Source organism: Dipodomys merriami, unplaced genomic scaffold, assembly GCF_024711535.1.
Source record: "Dipodomys merriami isolate MVZ:Mamm:240054 unplaced genomic scaffold, mDipMer1.0.p SCAF_456, whole genome shotgun sequence".
NCBI lineage: Eukaryota > Metazoa > Chordata > Mammalia > Rodentia > Heteromyidae > Dipodomys > Dipodomys merriami.
The window spans coordinates 831,687-847,557 of NW_027206020.1; the positions used below are offsets into that span (position 1 = coordinate 831,687).

General features: G+C 55.4%; 1 protein-coding gene across 6 annotated transcripts in view; it reads right to left on the reverse strand.

The window, feature by feature from the left end:
- The window catches only part of LOC138808579 (uncharacterized protein C21orf58-like), an 18,589-nt gene continuing 2,718 nt past the window's right edge, over positions 1-15,871 (reverse strand). For 4 of the 6 annotated variants that reach the window (XM_069994869.1, XM_069994867.1, XM_069994870.1 and 1 more), the window contains 6 exons: positions 15,466-15,799; positions 14,201-14,261; positions 12,450-12,520; positions 10,999-11,148; positions 9,479-9,590; positions 4,134-6,919 (listed from right to left, as the gene is read on the reverse strand). In XM_069994869.1, the coding sequence (XP_069850970.1) occupies positions 6,555-6,919; positions 9,479-9,590; positions 10,999-11,148; positions 12,450-12,520; positions 14,201-14,261; positions 15,466-15,525 (819 nt within the window). In that variant the 5' untranslated portion in view covers positions 15,526-15,799 and the 3' untranslated portion in view covers positions 4,134-6,554. Of the gene's footprint in view, positions 2,066-2,336; positions 2,525-2,611; positions 2,722-4,133; positions 6,920-9,478; positions 9,591-10,998; positions 11,149-12,449; positions 12,521-14,200; positions 14,262-15,465; positions 15,800-15,871 lie in introns of those variants that run through there. The other 2 variants (XM_069994871.1, XM_069994872.1) reach the window with 2 other exon arrangements.

Genomic DNA, 15,871 nt, shown 5'->3' on the forward strand with positions numbered 1-15,871 from the left:
GGCAGGGGGTAGTTGTGGAGGTGGGAGGGAAGGGATGGAAGGGGGAAAACAAAGGAGAAGGCAACAATGCTCAATAGGAAATGTACTATTACCTTGCTCAGGTAACTGTAACTCCTCTATATAGCATTTTTATAATAAAAAACATACAAAAAATTCCTTTCTTTTTTTTTTTTACTTTTCCAAATCCAACAAAAAACAAAAACAGTTTTTTTGTTTTTGTCAGTCATGGGGCTTGAACTCTGCGCCTGGGCACTGTCTCTCTGCTCTTCAACTTAAGGCTAGCACTCTGCCACTTGAGCCACAGCACCACTTCTGGCTTTTTCTGCTTATATGGTACTGAGAAATTGAACCCAGGGCCTCATGCATGCGAGGCAAGCACTCTACTACTGAGCCACCTTCCCAGCCCCAAACAAAACAATTTTATAAGAAAAAAAGTAACAAAAATTAAAAGTAAGCACATCTATAGATCCTAGCTATTTAGGAGACTGAGACCTGAGGATCATAGTTCATAGCCAGCCCAGGCAGGAAAGTTCCTGAGACTCTTATCTCCAATTAACCACCAGAAAACTGGAAGTGGTTGGGCTGGGAAGGTGGCTCAGTGGTAGAGCGCTTGCCTTGCATGCATGAGGGCCTGGGTTCGATTCCTCAGCACCACATAAGCAAAAAGAAAAAAAAAAGCCAGAAAACTGGAAGTAGTGCTATGGCTCAAAGTGGTAGAGCACTAACCTTGGGCTAAAATGCTCAAGGACAGTGCTCAGGCCCTGAGTTCAAGCCCCATTACAGACCAAAAAATAAAAAAGCATGAACATAGTGTAAGAGTCTTGAGTCTGACAGGACCAGGAGAGATGGATGGATGGAAGAAACAGCACCTTGCATGGCTTTTTTTTTTTGGGGGGGGAGGGGTGTCATGGTGCCTGAACTCTGTTCCTCAGCTGTTCCTCAGCTGTTCAGCTGTAGACTAGCACTCTACCACTTGAGCCTCAGCCCCACTTCCGGCTTTTTCTGCTTATGTGGTACTGAGGAATCGAACCAAGGGCCTCATGCATACAAGGCAAGCACTCTACCACTGAGCCACCTTCCCAGTCCCTGCATGGCTTTTAAGAACCAGAGTGCAGCCTGTGTTTGATTCCTTGGAAAAAGCTGTGCAAACAAGATCCATCATATATAGAGTCTGTTTGGGGCCCTTGTGTGTGTGGGGGAGGTATATGTATTTTGTGTGTGTGATATGCCAGTATTGGGACTCTACTGCCTGAAGCACACTTCCAGTCTGGCTTTTTGTTGTTTAATTAGAGAAGTTCTCCATTTTTCAGCCCAGGCTGGCTCCAGACCACCACTCTTAAGTCTCAGCCTCCTAAATAGCTAGGATTATAGGTATGAGCCACCAGTGCCCAGCTGTGTGTGTGTGTGTTTTAACTCAAATCTTGTCATCCATGTGCTGTAAATTGCTTTTTCCCCCCTCTCACACATGTGGCAAACAGGTCTCAATTACTGCGTTTGACTTTTCTATGTGTGCGCAGCATGATGTGTCACTGATGAACCCGGGCCTCACATGTGCTAGGCAAGCACTCTACCAATGAGCTACGTCTCCAACCCAAATGGATAGGGGGTTTTTGTTTTGTTTGGTGGCGGGGCTTGAACTCTGGGCCTGGGCGCTCTTCAGCTCAAGGCTGGCGCTCACGGGCTTGAGCCACAGCGCCACTTCCGGTTTTCTGGTGGTTCATTGGAGATCAGTCTCACGGCCTTTCCTGCCCGGGCTGGCTTTGAACCGCGATCCTCCGGTCTCAGCCTCCCGAGTAGCTGGGATGCAGCTGATGTTTTTCTCTCTGCCCCCACCTAGAGGAGTGCTGCTTTCCGGGGGTGGGCGGGGACCCCAGCCCGCGCTCCTGCCGCTCAGGTCTGCGGTGTCTGGGCTGGGGAGGTGTGCCCGGCACCGCTCCAGGTGGGCCTGGCCCGCCGCGCCCGTCCTCCCGTGGCTGCGCGGGCTGTCCTCCAGGCTCCGCCCGCTCACCGGTAGCTCCGGCTCCTCATCAAGACGGCGTCACCGCTCAGGGATCCGGCCGGCCGGCTGGAAGGCGGGCAGCGCGTCTCGGGAGCCGCCCCTCGTCCAAGGCCAGCGCGGCTAGCTATCCTCGCGAGAGGGGCACTGCCCGCACGCCTCCGGCCACCGCCCGTCCCGGCTCCTCCACAGGCAGCGAGCACAGCGGGGGCCGCGGTTCTGGGCCCGGCCCCCCGGCAGGCCCGGCCCCCCGGCAGGCCCGGCCCCGCCCCCGTGACCCCGGCCCCATGACTCCGCCCCGTGACCCCGGCCCCGCCCCCAAGGCCCTCCTCAGACTTACCCGCCCAGGACCGCGGGCCCGTGGTTCACTGCGGGCAGGAGCGCGGCGGCGTCCGGGAGTCCTGGGGTCCACGTCGGGTACCCGGCGGGGGCCCGCGGCGGGGCGACGGGCGCGTAGTGGTGGTGGTGGTGCACCGGGGCCGGCGGCCTCTCGGCCCGCGGGACCACCGGGCTCGCCCACCGCGGGTCCTGGCCGGAGCACAGGGCGCGTCAAGCCGAGCGCGGGCTGGGGTAGGGTGGGCTGGGCTGGGCGGTGTCCCGGAGCCCGAGTCCCACCTGCGGCGCGGGGCGCGGCCCCGGGGCCGGCGGCAGCGCCTTGAGCATCAAGTTCTGCATGAGGATCTGGTGCATCTGCGCGTTCTGCATCAGCATCATCTCCACCATATCTGAAGGGAGAGCCCGAGTCACGGCCGAGCCGCCCCCGGCCCGCGGCCCACCCCGCCCAACCCCTCGCAGCCAACCCCGCCCGCGGCCCCGCCCACCGCGCCCCGCCCAACCCCTCGCAGCCAACCCCGCCCGCGGCCCCGCCCACCCCGCCCCGCCTAACCCCTCGCAGCCAACCCCGCCCGCGGCCCCGCCCACCCCGCCCCGCCCAACCTCTCGCAGCCAACCCCGCCCGCGGCCCCGCCCACCGCGCCCCGCCCAACCCCTCACAGCCAACCCCTCGCAGCCAACCCCGCCCGCGGCCCCGCCCACCCCGCCCCGCCCAACCCCTCGCAGCCAACCCCGCCCGCGGCCCCGCCCACCCCGCCCCGCCTAACCCCTCGCAGCCAACCCCGCCCGCGGCCCCGCCCACCCCGCCCCGCCCAACCCCTCGCAGCCAACCCCGCCCGCGGCCCCGCCCACCCCGCCCCGCCCAACCCCTCGCAGCCAACCCCGCCCGCGGCCCCGCCCACCCCGCCCCGCCCAACCCCTCGCAGCCAACCCCGCCCGCGGCCCCGCCCACCCCGCCCCGCCCAACCCCTCGCAGCCAACCCCGCCCGCGGCCCCGCCCACCCCGCCCCGCCTAACCCCTCGCAGCCAACCCCGCCCGCGGCCCCGCCCACCCCGCCCCGCCCAACCCCTCGCAGCCAACCCCGCCCGCGGCCCCGCCCACCCCGCCCCGCCCAACCCCTCGCAGCCAACTCCGCCCGCGGCCCCGCCCACGCGGCCCCGCCCAACCCCTCGCAGCCAACCCCGCCCGAGGCCCCGCCCACCCCGGCCCGGCCCACCCCTCGCAGCCAACCCCTCACAGCCAACCCCGCCCGCGGCCCCGCCCACCGCGCCCCGCCCAACCCCTCACAGCCAACCCCTCGCAGCCAACCCCGCCCGCGGCCCCGCCCACCCCGCCCCGCCCAACCCCTCACAGCCAACCCCTCGCAGCCAACCCCGGCCCGGCCCACCCCGGCCCGGCCCACCCCGCCCCGCCCAACCCCTCGCAGCCAACTCCGCCCGCGGCCCCGCCCACCCCGGCCCGGCCCACCCCGCCCCGCCCAACCCCTCGCAGCCAACCCCGCCCGCGGCCCCGCCCACCCCGGCCCGGCCCATCCCGCCCCGCCCAACCCCTCGCAGCCAACCCCGCCCGCGGCCCCGCCCACCCCGCCCCGCCCAACCCCTCGCAGCCAACCCCGCCCGCCCACCCGGCCCAGAGCTGCCGAGCCCAGGGCCCAGGGTCTTCTGAAGTGCTGCCCTGTGGCCAGAGGCGGCGCATGTGAGGCTGGTCTGAGGCGGTCCAAGGAGGTCATGAGTGTTAGGTTTTTAAAAAGAGGTAGCAGAGTAAGAACTGCACCACACAGTGGTATTCAGGTAAGGGGTAGGTTTATTCAGTAGACCTGCTGGGACCAGGCAAGGTTGGCACTCCACGCGGCTGGCAAAAGGCTTGGGAATGAGAGAGAGCTGGGAAAGAGAGGAAAGAGCTAGAAAAGAGCAGAGAGAGCAGAGAGAGGGCGTCTTGGCCTGGGCTGGGCCCTATCTAGGGTGTGGGCGGAGAAAGGTGTGGCCACATCAAATTCAGATGTGACCTCAGTGGATGCAGATGTGACCTCTTCCAGGTGTCCCAGTTGCTTAGGTAACACAGGTACTGGGTGGAGACTTTGCTGCGAGGAGCGTGGAGTCTGCTCGCCATCCAGGAGCGACCTTACAATGAGGAGGTCTGAGGAGGTCATGAGGAGGTCATGGGGAGGTCATGAGGAGGTCATGGGGAGGTCATGAGGAGGTCATGGGGAGGTCATGAGGAGGTCTGAGGAGGTCATGAGGAGGTCTGAGGAGGTCATGAGGAGGTCATGGGGAGGTCATGGGGAGGTCATGAGGAGGTCATGAGGTGGTCATGAGGAGGTCATGAGGAGGTCATGAGGAGGTCTGAGGAAGAGGTCATGAGCTGGTCATGAGGAGGTCATGAGGTAGTCATGAGGAGGTCTGAGGAGGTCATGAGGTGGTCATGAGGAGGTCATGAGGTCCAAGGTGGTCATGAGGAGGTCATGAGGTGGTCATGAGGAGGTCATGAGGAGGTCGAGGTGGTCATGAGGAGGTCGAGGTGGTCATGAGGATGTCCGAGGTGGTCATGAGGAGGTCATGGGGAGGTCATGAGGAGGTCATGGGGAGGTCATGAGGAGGTCATGAGGAGGTCATGAGGTCTGAGGAGGTCATGAGGAGGTCATGAGGTGGTCATGAGGAGGTCATGAGGAGGTCATGGGGAGGTCATGAGGAGGTCATGAGGAGGTCATGGGGAGGTCATGAGGAGGTCTGAGGAGGTCATGAGGTCTGAGGAGGTCATGAGGAGGTCTGAGGAGGTCATGAGGAGGTCATGGGGAGGTCATGAGGAGGTCATGGGGAGGTCATGAGGTGGTCATGAGGAGGTCTGAGGAGGAGGTCATGAGCTGGTCATGAGGAGGTCTGAGGAGGTCATGAGGAGGTCATGAGGTAGTCATGAGGAGGTCATGAGGTCCAAGGTGGTCATGAGGAGGTCATGAGGTGGTCATGAGGAGGTCATGAGGAGGTCCGAGGTGGTCATGAGGAGGTCATGAGGAGGTCGAGGTGGTCATGAGGAGGTCCGAGGTGGTCATGAGGAGGTCGAGGTGGTCATGAGGAGGTCGAGGTGGTCATGAGGAGGTCCGAGGTGGTCATGAGGAGGTCGAGGTGGTCATGAGGAGGTCGAGGAGGTCATGAGGAGGTCGAGGTGGTCATGAGGTGGTCATGAGGAGATTTGAGGAGGTCATGAGGAGGTCAAGGTGGTCATGAGGAGGTCGAGGTGGTCATGAGGAGGTCGAGGTGGTCATGAGGAGGTCGAGGTGGTCATGAGGAGGTCCGAGGTGGTCATGAGGAGGTCATGAGGAGGTCGAGGTGGTCATGAGGAGGTCTGAGGAGGTCATGAGGAGGTCGAGGTGGTCATGAGGAGGTGGAGGTGGTCATGAGGAGGTCCGAGGTGGTCATGAGGTGGTCATGAGGAGGTCTGAGGTGGTCATGAGGAGGTCATGAGGTGGTCATGAGGAGGTCATGAGGAGGTCGAGGTGGTCATGAGGAGGTCCGAGGTGGTCATGAGGAGGTCGAGGTGGTCATGAGGAGGTCGAGGTGGTCATGAGGAGGTCCGAGGTGGTCATGAGGAGGTCGAGGTGGTCATGAGGAGGTCGAGGTGGTCATGAGGTGGTCATGAGGAGATTTGAGGAGGTCATGAGGAGGTCAAGGTGGTCATGAGGAGGTCGAGGTGGTCATGAGGAGGTCGAGGTGGTCATGAGGAGGTCGAGGTGGTCATGAGGAGGTCCGAGGTGGTCATGAGGAGGTCATGAGGAGGTCGAGGTGGTCATGAGGAGGTCTGAGGAGGTCATGAGGAGGTCGAGGTGGTCATGAGGAGGTGGAGGTGGTCATGAGGAGGTCCGAGGTGGTCATGAGGTGGTCATGAGGAGGTCTGAGGTGGTCATGAGGAGGTCATGAGGTGGTCATGAGGAGGTCATGAGGTGGTCATGAGGTCATGAAGAGGTCGAGGTGGTCATGAGGAGGTCATGAAGAGGTCAAGGTGGTCATGAGGAGGTCTGAGGAGGTTATGAGGTGGTCATGAGGAGGTCTGAGGTGGTCATGAGAAGGTCATGAAGAGGTCGAGGTGGTCATGAGGAGGTCTGAGGTGGTCATGAGGAAGTCTGAGGAGGTCATGAGGAGGTCAAGAAGGTCCAAGGAGGTTATAAGGAGGTCCGAAGAACATCCGAGGAGGTCAAGAAGGTCCGAGGAGATCTGAGGAGGTCCGAGGAGGTCATGAGGAGGTCATGAGGAGGTCGTGAGGAGGTCCGAGGAGGTCATGAGGATCATCCGAGGTTGGTATGAGGAGGTTGAGGTCATGAGGAGGTCTGAGGAGGTCAGAGGTCATGAGGAGCATCCAAGGAGGTCGTGAGGAAGTCAAGGTCATGAGGAGGTCATGAGGAGGTCTGAGGAGGTCAGGAGGAGGTCCAAGGAGCATCAGAGGAGGTCTGAGGAGGTCCAAGGAGGTCTGAGGAGCTCCATGGAGCATCCAAGGAGGTCCAAGAAGGTCCGAAGATGTCATGAGGAGGTTGTAGGAGGGTCTGAGGAGGGTCTTAGGCAGGACCTGGGGGCAGCCAGCATCTGCCGGGTGCCCGCTGTCTGAAGGAGGAACAGTGGCCCGGCCTGGGCTGCAGCGGCAGCGCTAGCCCTGGAGGGCGGTCAGGTCCAATGCCAGGGTGCTCACTGCAGCCCGGCTGTGGCCTGACCTCCCAGGACTGGGCCTACAGCACGCATCAGCAGGCCAGCCAGACAGTGCACAGGAGGGCTGTGCAGAGGGAGTAGAGGGTGTGCACGGAAGGACTATGGATAGATACCCTGGCCTCAAGCTGACTGGCTGAATTGAAATCTGTTTGTATAACCACTTAAAGATAATAATTTAAAAAATCAATTCAGGTCTGGGAAGGTGGCTCAGTGGTAGAGCACTTGCCTTGCATGCATGAGGCCCTGGGTTCAATTCCTCAGCACCACATAATCAGAAAAAAAAAAAAAGCCGGAAGTGGCGCTGTGGCTCAAATGGTAGAGTGCTAGCCTTGAGCTGAAGAGCTGAGGGACAGTGCCCAGGCCCAGAGTTCAGGCCCACGACCGGACCCCAAAAAAAAAAAAAAAAAAAAAAGATGGCCAATTTCATGTTACATGTTTTTATTCAAAATGGTAAATGCTAAAAAAATGAGTGTCATGTTATCAGAGTGGTACCAAGGCCATCACAAGGGTCCTTAGCATATGTTGAGAGAACACAACTATCAATCTAGACTTTAATACCCAGCATAACGTGGGCTGGGAAGGTGGCTCAGTGATAGAGTGCTTGCCTACCATGCATAAAGCCCTGGGTTCGATCCCTCACTACTACATACACAGAAAAAATGGAAGTTGTGCTATGGCTCAAGTAGTAGAGTGCTAGCCTTGAGCAAAGAAGCTCAGGGACAGTGCCCAGGCCCTGAGTTCAAGCCCCAGGACTGGTAAAACAAAAACAAAAATATCCAGCAAGATGTGTATAAGAATGAGGAAAATAAGAACTTTCTCAGGAAATGAAGCATGGAGAGATCTCTATAGGTGTTTCTAAAGGTATATAGAAAGATTACATAAGGAAGGTCTTGACATTACTGGAGTGAATAAAATTGCCAGATAAATTCATATCTCTTTTCTATGAAATTAATGGTACTAGGGTCTACTGTTGTGAGGTATTTTTTTTTTTTTTGTCGGCCGTGGGGCTTGAACTCTGGGCCTGGGTGCTGTCCCTCAGCTCTTCAGCTCAAGGCCAGCGCTCTACCACTTGAGCTACAGTGCCACTTCCGGTTTTCTGGTGGTTTATTGGAGATAGGAGTCTCACGGTCTCTCCTGCCCGGGCTGGCTTTGAACCGCGATCCTCAGATCTCAGCCTCCTGAGTAGCTAGGATTACAGGCGTGAGCCACCAGCACCTGGCTGTTGTGAGGTATTTTTGTGTGTGTGCTAGTGAAATTAGGGATTGGATCAGGGCCTATAGCTTGCTAGAGAAGCCGTCTGCCCCTTCAACTATGCTCTCGATGCTTTCTTTATTGTTTTTTCTTTTTTTGAGGTAGGGTTTCACTTTGTCCTGGCTAGCCTCAAATTATCTCCTGCTGTCTTTTCCTCCCTAGCTGGGATTACAGACATGTACTACCATGCAGAGCTATTTTATTTATTTTTAATTTTAAAAAAATTTTTTATTTTTAAAAAAAAATTTTTTTTGGGAGGGTCCGGTCGTGGGGCCTGAACTCTAGGCCTGGGCGCTGTCCCTCAGCTCTTCAGCTCAAGGCTAGCGCTCTACCACTTGAGCCACAGCGCCACTTCCGGCTTTTTTTTTTCTGCTTATGTGGTGCTGAGGAATCGAACCCAGGGCCCCGGGCATGCAAGGCAAGTGCTCTACCACTGAGCCACCTTCCCAGCCCTGCAGAGCTGTTTTAACAAGTAGAACTGAAATTATACTATTACTCCAAGTGATTTTGCCTTTTTGCATTCAAATATTTGATCCTGTTGAGATCTGTTTTGGAATAAGGAATGGAGTATTTAAACTTTGCTTCACTAAATAGCTATCTACTTAAATATTTATTTTTTGCTATGGGCTTTGCCATTTTTTTCGACAAGGCATACAAGTATACGCACCCCCAAGCATAAGAACATGCATGCACATACAGTTTTTGTTTGCTTTAGAGACTGACATACTACCACCACAGTTTGATTAACCTAGTGTGAACAGCACCCCACAGTGGCCTTAAGGCAGCCTTTCTCAGAGCATAGACTGACCTACAGTAGTCAACCAAGCCAGTTTCAAGGTAGGGATAGACAGATTGCTGGGCTAGAAATGCAAACATCTATTGAATAATACCGCCTTTCAAAACATGTAGATCGCCAGGTGCCAGTGGCTCACGCCTGTAAGCCTAGCTACTCAGGAGGCTGAATAAACCACCAGAAAACCAGAAGTAGTGCTGTGGCTTAAATGGTAGAGTCCCAACCTTGAGCTGAAGAGCTGAGGGACAGCGCCCAGACCCAGAGTTCAAGCCCCACAATCAACAAAATATATATATATATTTTCATGTAGAGTTGCCAAAAGGCAATTCTAATGACTATCCTGCTTATAAAAATATTATATTCCCTGTCAGAACACATTTTCATAAACTCATGATATTATATGAATCACTTACCTTCCTTAATATTTCCTGATCTTTGAGCGGCAAAGACCTGAGGAGGAGGAATCTGTGCAATGAATGGCTGCTGAGGCAGCTGCTGAATGATGGTGGCAGGAGGCTGGGGTACCTGAGAAAAGCCAGGGGATCAGCTGCCCGCAGTGTCCCTCCTCAACCCATCTGCTACTCATTCACCCACCCACTGCCTACTGATTATCCATCCACACATCCCTCCACCCATCATCCAAGAGCTTCAAATGACTAACTCTACAGTTTAAGTGGAAAACAGACTGGAAAGGTGTTTGCATCTGGGTGTACACAGGATGCAGTATTTGTTCATTTGTTTATTTATTTTATGCCTTGTACTGCCCTGGCCATGGCCCAGGCTCTTAGCTTTTTTTTTTTTTTTTTGCCAGTCTTAGGGCTTGAACTTGGGGCCTAGGTGCTGTCCCTGAACTTCCACTTCCAGCTTTTTTGATAATTTATTGGAGATAAGAGTCTCATGGACTTTCCTGCCCAGGCTGGCTTCAAACCACAATCTTCAGATCTCAGCCTCTTCAGTAACTAGGCTTAAATATGAGCTACCTGGAGCCTTCCTGGGGCTTAAACTCAAGGCCTGGGCACTGTCTTTGAGCTTCTTTTACTCAAGGCTAGCAGTCTACCACTTGAGCCATAGTTTCACTTCCCACTCCTTTTTTTCTTTCTTTTTCTTTTTTTGGTAGTTTAATGAGAATAAGAGTCTTATAGACTTTCCTGCCCAGGCTGGTTTTGAACTGTGATCCTCAATCTCAGCTTCCTAAGGAGCTAGGATTGTATGTGTGAGCCACTAGCACCTGGCTAGGATATGATATTTTTAATGTTTATTACATTTCCTGTTTTCAGCAGAGTAAGGTATTTCCTGGTCTCATCAATTCTGATTTAAAAGCTGGGTGCCTTGGTGGCTCATGTCTGTAATCTTAGCTATTCAGGAGGCTGAAATCTGAGTATTGAGGTTTATAGTCAGCCCAGACAGAAAATCTGTGAGACTCTTATCTCCAATAAAGCACCAGAAAACTGGAAATGGTGCTGTGGCTCATGTGGTAGAGCACTTGCCTTGAACTAAAGAGCTGAGGGACAGCGCCCAGGCCCAGAGTTCAAGCCCCACAACCGACAAAAAATAAATAAATAAATAAATAAGAAAACCTGCTTTAAAGCACCTAGATATAGTCAGTTAACAGAGCTGTACTGGTAGCTCAGTGTCATTTTCATTTCCCAAATTAAGAGGCAGATCTATGTATTCAATGACTGAATCAGCTGACAGATGTTCTAAATTCTGCCAACTTGGCTGTCCTATAATAGAGGACATGCATGGGAGTCCCCAGGGGCCCTGGCTAGCAGATGCACTGACTGGGAGAGAAGCGGAGGGCCTGGGCCTCCATCTCCTTGACAGTACACAACCTTTCCTTGGTGACTTATTTAGTCCCCTTCCACACTGCTGGGAGGCCTGTGTTCTGACCCCCCTCCCCTGCCTGGAGCTGTGTTTTCCTGAGCCCTCTTACCGGGTGCTGGATGACCCTCACTGGTTCTGGGGAGGTGGCAGAGTGCATTCCCACAGGGGGTGCCTCCCTGTGCAGGACTGGCCTGGGGGTTCCTTCATGTGTCTCCCTCCAGGGGAGGGTTCCCGTGTGCTCGTCCAGCAGCTGCTGTTCCTGTAAGGTCAACAGAGCCTGCTGGCCTTTGAGCTGGCAGCAGAAGGGCCTGGGAGAAGGGGCTGTCACCCTCAGGGCTTTCCCATGCCACCTCTCCTGCCCCAGGGCACATGACCCTTGTGTGCTTGGGCCCTCAGGCCTGTAACTGAGTAGAGAACCTCAGAACAAGAGCCAGCCTCCAAAAGCAAAGCTGGAGGCTTTAAAGTGGGACTGCTTATTTTAAAATGCAGCAAATATGCCAAAAGTGGCACTGTGGCCCAAATGGTAGAGGCCTAACCTTGAGCACAGAAAGGCTCAGGGACAGTACCTAGGCCCTGAGTTTACTCCAGAACTGGCTAAAAAAAAAAAAAAAAAGCAAATAATTTCAAACAAGGTTCTGGTAGTTTGTTTTTTTCTTCCAAGACAAAAAATCTGATTGCTTTTCCAGCATATTTCAGCATCTGCTTCCCACCAGGCAAGGCCCTGGCCTCTGTTCTGGGGTGTGTGTCGCGAGGCTCATGCCATCTTGCTGCTCTCAAGTGTAGTTTACACAAGTGCCCTGGTTTCAGTGCCTAGAGCCTAGAACCCTGTGGGAACTGAGCCTTACCTATCACCTCTTTTGATGCACGACCAGGCAGTTCTTACCTCACTACCCAGAGCATTCAGCCTACACGTTCCACTTTCTTATTTATTTTATTTTTTGCCAGTCCTGGGGCTTGAACATGTCCTAGGCTCTGTCCCTGAGTCCCTCTGTGCCCAAGGCTAGTGCTCTACCACTTGAGCCACAGTGCCACTTCCAGTCTTTTCTGAGTACTTTATTGGAGATACAGTCTCATGGAAGCTGGGTGCTGGTGGCTCACACCTGTACTTCTAGCTACTCAGGAGGCTGAGATCTGAGGATTGCGGTTCAAAGCCAGACTCTTATCTCCAATAAACCACAGGAAACTGGAAGTAGAACTGTGGCTCAAATGCTAGAGCGCTATCCTTGAGCTGAAGAGCTCAGGAACAGTGCCAAGGCCCAGAGTTCAAGCCCCACAACTGACCAAAACAAAAAAGTCTCACAGTCATCCCGGGCTGGCTTTGAACCATGATCTTCATTCAGATCTCAGCCTCCTGAGTGGCTAGGATTACAGGTGTGAGCCACCAGCACCCAGCTTTACACCTACTTTCTAAAGGAAGTGGGTAAGATGTCTCTTAGCTGCTCACAATTTAGTTTCTATACACAATCCACAGTCTGTCCCAGGAGTCCAAAAGGCCACCCCTGGGCGAGGTCTGAGTGTGGTGGTGAGGGCTTCAGCATTTTTGGAAGGTGTGTGGCCTACCCAGAGTCTCTGCAGCAGGTCCTTCCTTCTCCTATGAGCACTCTGCAGGGCAGCATCCAGCCTGTCTTGTCCTGGAAGGAGGGAGGGACAGACTCACTCTCCATTTTGTTGCTGGTGACCTAGGTGGTCAGGGATGTCATGCATCCATCAGGGTGGGGGGGTGTCCTGGCTCAGGTCTCAGGGTTCTGGGGTATCCTGGCTCAGGTCTCAGGGTGCTGGGGTGTCCTGGGTTCAGGTTGCTGGGGTGTCCTGGCTCAGATCTCAGGGTGCTGGGGTGTCCTGGGTTCAGGCTGCTGGGGTGTCCTGGCTCAGATCTCAGGGTGCTGGGGTGTCCTGGGTTCAGGCTGCTGGGGTGTCCTGGCTCAGGTCTCAGGGTGCTGGGGTGTCCTGGGCTCAGGGTACAGGGGTGTCCTGGGCTCAGGGTGCTGGGGTGTCCTAGCTCAGGTCTCAGGGTACTGGGTTGTGCTGGCTCAGGTCTCAGGGTTCTGGGGTGTCCTGGCTCAGGTCTCAGGGTGCTGGGGTGTCCTGGCTCAGGTCTCAGGGTGCTGGGGTGTCCTGGCTCAGGTCTCAGGGTGCTGGGGTGTCCTGGCTCAGGTCTCAGGGTGCTGGGGTGTCCTGGCTCAGGTCTCAGGGTGCTGGGGTATCCTGGCTCAGGTCTCAGGGTGCTGGGGTGTCCTGGCTCAGGTCTCAGGGTGCTGGGGTATCCGGGGTTCAGGTTGCTGGGGTGTCCTGGCTCAGATCTCAGGGTGCTGGGGTGTCCTGGCTCAGGTCTCAGTGTTCTGGGGTGTCCTGGCTCAGGTCTCAGGGTGCTGGGGTGTCCTGGCTCAGGGTGCTGGGGTGTGCTGGCTCAGTCTCAGTGTTCTGGGGTGTCCTGGCTCAGGTCTCAGGATGCTGGGGTGTCCTGGCTCAGGTCTCAGGGTGCTGGGGTGTCCTGGGCCCCTGGGCTCAGGTTTCATTAAACACTCATCTGAAAGGAGGACTGAGGCTGGTGACTCTGAGGGAAAGGGCCATGCTGAGGTGCAACGTGGGGAGTTCAACTGGGGAGTCCGTGGCAGGCCCCTGTGCAATCCACACTGAAGCAGCACTCCTGTAGCCTCCTGGCTCAGAGAGGCAGGAGGCCTCCATAGTGCTCTGGCTTCCCTGCAAGTTCTAGCCCCAGTCTGTCTGGAGAGGGCAGGCCTGCCTTCCATGTGTGAGTGAGAGGAAGCTCTGGAAGGAAGCTCTACAACCCCCCCCCCTCTTCCCCCTCCCAATACATTTACAGCCACAGAGTTGGGCTCTTCCAGGCTCCTTGGGCCCACCTAGAATTGGGGCGCTAAGTTCTGCCTGCTGTCCCTGGAGCTTCTGGAGCACCATAGCTGAGTTGCTTTTAATTCCAAAGACCAAGACTCACTCCTACCCCTTTCCCAGGCCCTTACGTAGGTGAGAGACATAGGCCTGGATGTGTACTCTGTCACCAGCTGCTGAGGAGGGAAGACTGAACCCCACCTTCCACAGGACAAGATTCGGACTCTGGAGTTAAAGGATGTGGGTCTGTCTGGCTCCGTGACTTCATTTTTTAACCTGCAAAATGCTAGCAAGAGTGTGTATCCTCTAAGTTGTATAGGTAATGGTGGTATGCGGGTGTGTATTGTTTTACAAAAGCCTTTCCATCGAATGTGTTGAGAGCACAGGCAGCTCCCAGGGCTACTGCTCTGCACCTGTTACACAGGCCTGCCTCCCTGTGGATCCATGAAGTTCAAGGCTCTTACCGGACACAAAGTGGGCACCCTCAGAGCCCTCTTCCATGTTCTCTCGTTCTCGTTCCAGCTTCTGTGAGAAACATCATGAGCATGGTATTAACTCAGGTTGGTGAGTGGCATCTACCCTGCCCACCTGTTGTATCCAGTAGTGATGCCATAAGCTCTAGGAGTGCCAGTAGCCAGACCTGAGTGTGAGGATCCCAGCCCGGGCAGGAAAGGCTGTGAGATTTTTTTTTGGGGGGTCCAGTCGTGGGGCCTGAACTCTGGGCCTGGGCACTGTCCCTCAGCTCTTCAGCTCAAGGCTAGCGCTCTACCACTTGAGCCACAGCGCCACTTCCGGCTTTTTTCTTTTTGCTTATGTGGTGCTGAGGAATCGAACCCAGGGCCTCAGGCATGCAAGGCAAGCGCTCTACCACTGAGCCACCTTCCCAGCCCGGCTGTGAGATTCTTATCTCCAACTAGCCACAAGAAAACTGGAAGTGGTGCTGTGGCTGAAAGTAGTAGTGTATTAACCTTGAATGAAAAAGCTCAGGGACAGCGCCCAGGCCTTGAGTTCAAGTCCCATGACTGACAAAAACAAAACAAAACAACAAAAACCCCAACTGTGCTGGGTACACATTCAACATGAGGCACTAGCTCCTTTTTGAACACAAAGGGTTATCTGATGGACAGCAAGGGATCATTCTAGTGGGTTCTTCTAGAAAGATTCCTGAAGTGCAAGCCTTAAACAGACTTTTCAGGATGAGACCTGGCTAGTGGCACCTTTGACTGTTGCCAGCATGGCCTCGGGTGCAGGCCTGTGAGAGGCAGGCAGTGGGAATGGAGCAGTGCAGATGGAACACTGGCCACTCAGGGCACTGAGGTCCTGGACCCTAAGCCCAGAGCCCTTCCAGGACCAGGTGTTCCAGTGCGCCCTTAGAGAGCTGAACAGGGGACTGGACCTGGCCAGCCTCTGTCACAGATGTAAGTACCAAGCCGTCTCCAAAGCAGGGGAGGTTTCTTTAAAAGCTGGAAGAGTGACACATGCTTCATGGAGCTCTGCTGGAGGTACAGCCTGCCTCCTGATTGCAGAATCTACTAGAATCTACTTGGTTCTACCCAAGTGCAAAGGAGAAACAAACAAAACAATCACATTTCTCCTTCATGAGGCTAGAACTAGGTAAGTTCTGTGATCTGCACAGCCAATAGGGGTGGGAAGCAGATTAAGTGTTGTTCTGTAGTTCCAAAGCCAGTCTCCTTGGAGGAGTTAGAGGCAGTAGTTTGGGCTGTCTCACCTGTTCTAGGAGCCTTAGTGTCAGTCGGGTCATGGAGTCTGCTCCTGAGGAGTCCAGCATCCTGGGGACTGTTTGAGATGGCAGCAGGAGGGGAGGGGCTAAGGCCAGCTCTTGGCCCTGGTCCTCAGTTGTCTGCAGCAGGCACCTCAGTGCTATGGCTAGGATGGGGTTTTGGAGACTAGACTCGGGAGTGAGAAGGGTGAGCAGGAGGACACCATCTCCTCACTGGACTGAAGTGCTGGGGCCAGCTCTGGGATTGTGTATGGCCGTTGCCAGGCAGGGAGGGAGGTACTGGGGTTGCCAGGTTTCCACTGAGAGTCTCCATGCAAGTTACCTGTCAACACAGAACCACAGGCACAGCCAGGTAAAGGGGCAACTGTAGGGCCAGAGCTAAGACTCTCCCCAA